Genomic DNA, 9,267 nt, shown 5'->3' on the forward strand with positions numbered 1-9,267 from the left:
GTGTGGAAGACAAGGTTTATTGAATTTTGTACAGAATGATAATTTACTTTCCAGGCATGAGCTGAAGTCTGCAAATGAAAACAAGTTCAGTTAGACGTCAGAAATATGAATAAACATGTCACACGGAAAACGGTTATGGTCCTACTCTGATTCAAAACCGGTACATGAGATTCTGGTGTATCCAGGGTACGAAACTCTGCAAAGCGACATGACGACTTTCCCACCCTTGTTCCACATAAAATACCATATAATCTTTTATATTGTCTCTGTAAGGAGCAAAGAACTTTGATTTTAAATAATGATTATGGTGATGATTAATGAAATGCTTGGAAAATGAAAGTACACTCGAAAGTTGTGTTCCCCCTAAAGAAAACGAGCTAATGTCTTGTGGGGTAGGAAGGCCAGGATCAGTTTTTGATGGCTGGCTGGTGTATGTGGTCGCTGACGTCAGCCCTGAACGAACAGATCCGACTTTAATTAGTGATTACCGCCCTCTGCCAGTCACGTCGCTGTCACCAGTGTCAGTCTATCTCAGTCTCTGGTGACGTTGTTGTATATATAGATTCTGCAAACGTTCTAGCAATGTGGGCATGGATGGCTCCCATCAGCTATCATACCCAGGGTTTGCGTTGTTTCGGTCTCAATCGTGGCAGTTCAGTGTGCGGATGCTATGTTTTGTTTCTTTGTTGTTTGTTTCTCCTCTTTGTCATGGTAGTTTCTCGCATGCCGTCCGTATCATTTATATACCTTCACTACTTCTGCTGTTTCCGCTGCCCAAGTGGCTGGTACTTTGGGGTTTTGTTTCCTTTTTTTCTCTCTATCTTTTTAACTTGTGTCTAAAGAAACATGATGTAATGGTGTTGCATTTTCTATGTGGAACGCTGTTTTGTCCACACGACGTGTCTTGAATTGGTCTAGTGTAAACGTGGGTCTTACGAAAACATTGCAGTTTCATTTTTCAAGTGGTAAAGTTTCATGTAGCTGCAAGTTTGTCTTCATTGATACTTTAACTTGAGGTTTAATGGGCTCGTTAAACTCACTGTTTCTCACACAACGGGTACCCTTGGTACGAGCAGTGTTCGTCGTTCCAGGTGAAATTTTTCCGTGCATAGAATGACAGACACCGTTCTATGGCTCCCGAGTTGTTCGGCTCCCCCGGGCCCCAGTAGAACGCCTCAATCTCCTCATCCGTCCCTGCCCAGGCCCACTCAGTCGACATCATATGGGAGCCAGCTGTCCAAAAGTCTGGCTCAAGTGTGTAGCTGGCTGCAGTGATAAAAAAAACCCCACTAAATATATTCAGTAATGTTTTATTGATACATGTTCGGGATGCTAAGCTCCTTGATTTTCAATACAAGAGCGACTATGTTTATCGTAAGAGGCGACTAACAGGGGTCAGGTTCGCTGACTTGGATGACACATGTTATCGGTTCAGAACTGCGCGTATCGATGCTAATGCTGTTGGTCACTGGATTGTCTGGTCCAGACTGGGTTATTTACAGGCCGACGCCATATAGCTGGAATATTGCTGAGTGTGGCGCAAAACTAAACTCACACTCTTAATACAAGATATTACATGTGGTTGTTCATTCAAGAGAGAACTTATGTGTGTGAAATTAGTAGATTGCAATGAATATGTATAGCTTTTGTAATCGAATGAATAAAAACATTTGGCGTGTATATTTGTAATTAATTATTAATTACATTTGTGTTTGGACTGATCGCTATAGAAGAATCACAAAATATTGACTTCAGGAAATTGATTGATTTAAGATCACAAACTGTGTCATTTATTCCAGATCGACAGCAAAAGCTGTTTTGTCAGGTTTTTAAATGGATACATAAACCTGAACGCTTACTATGAACATTTCATTTTTCGAAACATGCGTTTCTTTTACTGATTAGTATATATCACTGAACCAAAAGATGATCTCTTCAAAAACATGTATTTATTTATGTAGCTAATGAATTTTCAGAAAATTATATAAGATGTATGTGTGGTTAAAAGAGTCAACGGGAAATAATGACTTTGATACTTTAAATACGAAATGCTTCCAGTGCTCCTAATGTTCATTTTGACATTCGATGGACTTTCTCTTAGCAATAATAGTCATTTGTACTTTCTATGTAATAATTGTACATACATGTACTTACACCATCAGTTCTGCTTGTAATGAAGGGGACTAACAAAGTTTAGTATTAAAAAACTAAAGAGTAGCTGAGTTTAGTTTTACGCCGCACTCAGCAAAATTCCAGCTTTATGGCGGAGGTCTACAAATTATCGAGTCTGGATCATACAATCCAGTGATCAACAGCATTAACATCGATCTGTACAACTGGGATACGATGCCATCTGTCAGCCAAGTCAGCAAACCTTACCACCCGATCCCTTTTAGTCGCCTCTTACGACAAGCATGGGTTACTGAAAATCAATTCTAAACGGGCCTTCACGAGTGGTTACAAAATAAAATGTATTGATGCATTGAATATGAATCGCTACACTCCCCTTGATGATGTCACAACTGGACCTACCCCTGTTTGTGTAGAGGTAGTCCTTGATGAAGTTGTACTCTCCTGGACTCTGGACAACGGTCAGGCTCATGCCGAACGCCTTGCAGTACTCCTGCATCAGAAAGCAAAATGTAGGTCACCAAAGTCCCAAGCGGTCTTCATTGGCAAAATGACCCCATCTTGGTATCTTGATGCGCAGTCAGTCTGTCGATATGAGTTTATCATACCTACTCGCAAATCTGAATATCAGGAGTGGTATAATGTACTATGGAGGATTGTAACAGGGTAGAAATGCTGATATTCTGCAATATTTTACATGTTCCGGTTTACCATTGCGGTGAGCCAGGTGCCAACTTCCGGCAGGACGATGTAGCAGGAATCACCGTATGAGACAAATCCCTTCTCACATGACGCACCTGCCGGGAAGGAGATGAAGAAAAAATACTGAGCATCACGGTGCTAGAGACAGTCTAGGTAGGACATGAACTGACTGAGCGTCACGCTGATGGAGAGAAGGTAGGACATGCATTCTACTTACTAAATGTCACGCTGATGGAGGGAAGGTAGGACATGAATTCTACTTACAAAGTGTCAAGCTGATTGAAAGACAGAGAAGAAGGAGGAACATGGTCACTGTTGTTGTTTTCTGGCCTTGTGTATTGTCCAGCTGTGGAACACTGAACACTGCGCGTTAACCTGTATCTACAGGGTTAGGCTTCAAGATAAGCGAACTAGGTGAGTTGTGTATGTTTCTTTTCAGAATATAGGCAAGTGGCCCAAATCCTTATGTTACGTAACACTAAACGAGTGTTGTGCTTGTCTGGACTATTATGAACATTCCATGAGATAAGATAACATGTTTGGAATTGGCATGGTGCTTGGAGTCCGGAATTTCATATACAATGATTATCGTGAACACAGAGATACTCAACCATGGGGGATGGCTAGGGATGGGATTAGGATGCCTCACGGATAGGGTGAGGTGTGACCCTACGTAATATATGTTACATTATATATACGCTTCAAAAGAAGTAGAGTAACTTCTATTAGTGCAGTAATCAATTTGAAAGATGATATGGCGTGAAATTTGCATGTGTACGAGTTTCATTTTCAAAAACAACCCGGCTAGAATCAAACACTAACAAATGAGTGATGCAAGATGATTGTCAAAATAACGGTAGACACTGATTTATCGGGGCGGTGAGTTAGCCTAGAGGTGAAAGCGTTCGTTCGTCACGCCGAAGACCCGGGTTTGATTCCCCGCATGGGTGCAAGCCCAATTCTGGCGCCGTTAGCTGTGATATTGCTGGAATATTGCTTAAAGCGGCGTAAAACTATATTATGTCACTACAGTGATTTATCGACCTTCTTGAAAGCCGTCAAAATCAAGAATGATACCCCATGCACGTGTATGGGACCACTGCGTTGTATACTCGCATCCCATGGGTTGTGTTTAGGGAAGTGATCAAGAGAAATGTCTGTGCGTTCGTAATATATCTGTCTTTGATACGGTTGGTAACGCTCATACGTCCCATCCGAATTGAAGGTTCATGTTCCCCTACTATTATTGAAGATCATATTTGATGTCAAACGGTGTATTGTATTCACAATACCTGCTCCTGTACTCCTTCAGAACTACGATGGTCTCACAAAACCCTTCACCTTCCGTCTTAATTTGACTGCCAGAATTATTGCCTTTGCTTCATAATTGTTATATGGCAAAAGTTGGCACATTCTAACAAACAGAGAGCACGACTGGTGCCCAGGAATATTCATCTGCAACATCTCTCACAAGGGATGAAGTACAGTCTGAACGCTCTGGAGCTCGCTGACCTCGGATGAAAGAAGTCCGCATCATGTCTTGTAATGGGTTGTGATCGTAAGCGCATCGTTGCAGTGTGCGAAATAGTTTCGACATGTTGCTAACCCTTAGTTGCTATGCCTAAAGTTACTAGCCCACCAAATAATTCACTAGCCAGAAACTTGACTGTAGAAACTAAACACAAGGTCACAAAAAGTTAAAATCCCATTTACAACCAAGAAAACACATGTCTAACTTCATGAACATTTGCTAGCAAGTAGGGCTAAAAGTCACTATGGATATTCACCGGCCAGACTGCATTTTTATCAGCCACGGGCTGGTGGTCCAGTATTATTTCTCACAGTTACTGAATGAAATGAAATGGAAACGTCCAACACCATAAGTTTCAGACCCTTCCTGTAATTAATGCATGTATTTATGGCGGGAGGATGGGGTAGCCATAAAAGCATTGGCTCGGCCCGGTTCGATTCCCCACGTGGGTGCAATGTGTGAAGGCCTTTCCATCAATTTGCATTCGTAAAACATCGGTAGTTTCCGTGAATCATGCGTGATGCAATGTTATTCAAGAAGTGCCGAATGAGCTACTATTGGCAGCAGTGTGTATTGCAATACACGTCGCTCATACATGGGGTGCAATAAAAATAATAGAGGACCGCTCAGCCAATCAGACAGTGACATTTATGTGTGAGGTAAGATAGGAGATATGTCATCGGAGATGAATTTTAACCACAAAGGTACAATCACAAGTGTGTATTAGGCTATTACACTGACTATATTCAGAATATGCACACTGGGCTAGGGGATCTGGAGACGCATATGGCAATGATGGGAAATGCCGAGGGTAACCATTCACGGCGTGATCAATTGTATGCTTTCTATAAGTGTCGTACATGTAACTATGGAATCTGACAAGGGACATTGTCGCGTTGTCTCCCTCACAAAAACAAGCAAACTGAGGTAAAAATTAACAAAATCACGACAATGCGACAATACGCGTTTCGAATAATATTTAATAATATATTTAAATCATTCTTTCATTTACAGGAGTTCACATAGGCATTAGGACTAAGTTGTACATATTAATTAACAAAACATAATATACTTTTCAACATCAGATTTATTACATGAGCTGCGCAAAGACTATTCACTGCCCAAATTTCACGTCTAATCTGAAAAGAGACATTTGAACAACTTTTTAACTTATTGAAGCTTAAAATATCTAGCATTTATTTGATGTTTGCAATCAGTACTTGTAAAGTGTTTAACCAATATTCACTAATCTGTGTAGATAGTACTTGGATTGATGTGTAAAGACCGTGGTCGAATGATCGCTGCAAGGATAGATGAGTAAGGATAGTAACATGTAGCATGGATAGTAGCCACCAGCAGTTATGAATACATGGGGGAAAGCGATATGTTGAATAGCAGTTGAATTGAACGTTCGTTCCTTGATTGTTCTACTCTGCAGTCAACAATATTCCAAGTACATGGGTATGTTAACAATCTAGTCTATACCAGACGATCCAGTGATCAACAACATGAGCATCCATCCTACGCAGTTAGGATACGATGACATGTGTCAACCAATTCAGCGAGTCTGACTACCCCAATCACAAACGTTGCCTCTTACGACAAGCATGGGTTGTTGAGGATCAATTCTAACTTGGATCTTCACTTGTAACAAGTGATTTGTATGACTACATCTCTTGTCGACTGGGGGCGGTGGGGTAGCCTAATGGTTAAAGCTTTCGCTCATCACACAGGAGACCCAGGTTCGATTCTGGTGTACTCCGCTGTGAAATTGCTGGAATATTGATAAAATTAGCGTAAAACTAACTCACTCACTCACTCACTCACTTCCAGTCATCCATAATCATTCATAAACAAGCCATGTTTTACTAGGAATACAGGTCAAAGCTCTGTTCACTCTTTCGGTTGGCCACACTATGACACGGGAGCCAAGGAGGACCACAGGAGCTCGTATCATTGCCAGGATTAAAGATTCTTTTTAAATATGAAAATTTTGAGATGACCCCCGACTCGAAACGCTTCACAGTACATCTAGATATATTGTGCTGTGAAGTGTTTCAAGTCATCTCAAAATTTTCATATTTAAAAAAAAAATCTTTAATCCTCGCAATGACATGGGCGCCTGTGTGGAGGACCACTTCCTTTGCTACAGATGTAGAACAATGAAGTATCGTCGGATTGAATATTTTCGGACGGTTGGGTTTGTAATGAGGCGACTTACGTCACCAACATATTTGTGTGATGAAATGGGATAATGTCCGAGTAACTCACCATTCTTTAAAAGTAATGGAACCGACGCCCCAAAAGTTCCTGGGCACACATTTTAAAGAGTGGAGCGTTACGAGGATATTACCATACATAAATTACCTTAAGTCTTGGAAATGTTTCTGCTATCGAAGGTAAATGTTAAAATGACAAAATGAAATCTTTAAATTGAAACTGGTACACATCGCTCCATTCCTGAAAAGGTAGTTTTTCTGGGTTTCTTTTTTTCAAATTGCACAAAATGTATTACAAATTTCACGTGTTAAAAGTTAACTCCATGTAGTATGTTAGGCACATAAATTTCCTGGAGTCTTTAAGAAATTTTCAGTCATGACTTAGAACGGTCTTGCTTGGCTTAAAAAATGTAACTGACAAAATCAACCATATGAATGGCCTTAATGCAAACAGGTATTTCAAAAGTGTTTGTTCTATTATGAGAAAACATGATCGCTCGCCTTTCGCTTAGTCATTAGTAGGCTTCAAGATAAGCGAACGGGGAAAGTTGTGCATGTCTTTTTTCAAAAAATAGGCCCGTGACCCAAATCCTTATACCCCATTCACACTTGGGGCGGATTGAGCCGGAATGAAAATTTCTGGAGATCCTGAAAATTCGGATTGGATTCTAAAACTTCTTGCTGCATTCCGAAATGCATTTAATCCTCTCAATGCTACCGTCGAACCCATTCGACAGGAGTGCAGGATAATGACATCTCCGAATAAAACTTGCAATAATTATTCAACGAGTCGGATTTACGTGTCATATGAATGATGTATGGAATGTGCTAATTCTCACCTTTTCAAATATGTAATGTTCAATACGTTTATATACCTTAAAACGAAACGCCCGCGAATTAAAAATGAGATCGCCGAATTTCTCGGCACGCAGTCGAAAATAACGGCCATTGTTGACTTCCAGCGCACCACGCCGTGTGGTACCCAGTCTAATATTTTCTTCATAATGAAATATTTTTTGATAGTTTAATCGATATTTTTTGTTCCTTGACGAAGAGAAAGCTCATAAGTTTCCCATTTTCTAAAAATTAGTAACTTTCGGCTCAAATAAATATAAACAAAACCAATCTCAATGTTATATCATCGATTGGACGAATAGAAACGATCATGGCAACGGCGGTAAACAAACAACTCCACATGTATCGTGATGCCGAAGAAAATGTGCCATCCTTTTGACATATCCAATTATTTTATCTGGAATTAATTACTCGGTGTGAAAAGGTAAATGTTATTGCCTCTGCACAGAAATTACCAGATTTAGCGATTTTATTTTGATTTGGTTTGATAAACCTTCCAACATTCACAAAGTTGACAGCCGTTGGTGACCCGAAAGGGCGCGGCCAAACTCGCGGTCTTTCTAAGTGACAAGATACGAAGGATGTTTGAAAATATGCGTTCATAAGCAGAATCTGAACTCATATACATTGCAAGAAAACGACTCAATACCTATATAATGCAGATCATGAAACAGTATCACAATATTTGTAACTGTACCCACCCTTGATGAAACCGGAAGCACGTACACGGCATGGCACTCGTGGAAGTAAAATGTGAACGAGTTGGAAAACGACCATTGATACATTTTCTAAACTGATTCAAATTCCCGTAAGATCAATACTATACACCAGAATTACTTTTCAGTCATCCTCAGTCATTTACTGTTAGTTGTGTTCAATAGCAGTTGTCATTTGTCGCTTGTGTTGTAGTATTTCTCCTGAAGTTAGCCGTCGATGTGTTGATCTTTAGTTTAGCAAATCCGAAGTCGATGATTTTCGCGGTCTATTTTTTCAAAGAATGTTCTGACACGGGGAGACATATAAATTGTCAGTGTGTCGTAACAATAACAGAATATTCTTCCGTGTATATCGTTACAAGAAGTACAATTTTGATGATTGAAGATGTCATGAAAAAAAATCATTTTTCCTTTTGCAGAAACGAACGAAACCAGAGCTAGTGTGAGAATGTAACGTACAGTAAATGTATTTCATAAAAATTAATTACTGCTTAGAAAACAACTGTCATCGTCTTTGTGAATCAGTATTTATTTTAGACATTAAAACAGCTAAACATCACATCTTTTGTTCACGAATTTGGAGCAAAATTGAAATTATTTTGTTACTCCAAACAGCAGAGCTTTCGGAGTTAATTCTGCCTAGTATAATGCAGGTAATGTTTCAGATCAAATTGTTTGACGTGTGTGCATATTTGTATAAAAAAATCATGTCATGTGGCTCAGTCCGTGGTTCCATAGAGCTTTTAGATATTGCACTAGTGCAATCTGAACTGCAAAATGTACCTCATGTTTATGGCCATACTTTTTACCTACTTGCACACTGTCTATGTTCATATTTTACTGTTAAAACAGACTTCATCTGGGAAACAGACTGATGATCCAAACTCTTGGAGCAGTGATTACACTGACAGTGATCGAAAGACAGACTTATTTTTTTCTTGTGATGAAATTTCATGAAGTAATATGAAATTATCATACCAGATCTAGAATAATTTTGTTGTAGTGATGTTTTGAATATGGAATATCAAAACTACAAGTGACAGATAATTAAGTGTTGAGTAGGAGGTGCAACCTATGTTAGTCTTTGGCATCAAGGTAATCATGTGGTGGCAAG

At 39.6% G+C, this 9,267-nt stretch overlaps 1 protein-coding gene across 1 annotated transcript; it reads right to left on the reverse strand.

Moving 5' to 3' along the window:
* LOC137273444 (ladderlectin-like) lies at window positions 1-3,223 on the reverse strand. The gene is made up of 5 exons (XM_067806135.1): window positions 3,097-3,223; window positions 2,842-2,927; window positions 2,533-2,623; window positions 1,041-1,266; window positions 1-68 (listed from the first exon to the last, which is right to left on the reverse strand). The coding sequence occupies exons 1-5, from the start codon at window positions 3,137-3,139 to the stop codon at window positions 44-46; spliced, it is 471 nt and encodes a 156-aa protein (XP_067662236.1). The 5' UTR covers window positions 3,140-3,223; the 3' UTR covers window positions 1-43.
* Window positions 3,224-9,267: the final 6,044 nt, after the last annotated feature.

This window comes from Haliotis asinina, chromosome 2, assembly GCF_037392515.1.
Source record: "Haliotis asinina isolate JCU_RB_2024 chromosome 2, JCU_Hal_asi_v2, whole genome shotgun sequence".
Lineage (NCBI taxonomy): Eukaryota > Metazoa > Mollusca > Gastropoda > Lepetellida > Haliotidae > Haliotis > Haliotis asinina.

Coding starts and splice junctions, on each gene's coding strand:
- LOC137273444 (XM_067806135.1), bottom strand. CDS start 3,139: ATGTTCCTCCTTCTTCTCTGTCTTTCAATCAGCTTGACACTTT. Junction 2,624..2,841: donor GCACCTGGCTCACCGCAATG/GTAAACCGGAAC, acceptor TTTCTGATGCAG/GAGTACTGCAAGGCGTTCGG. Junction 1,267..2,532: donor CTACCTCTACACAAACAGGG/GTAGGTCCAGTT, acceptor TTATCACTGCAG/CCAGCTACACACTTGAGCCA.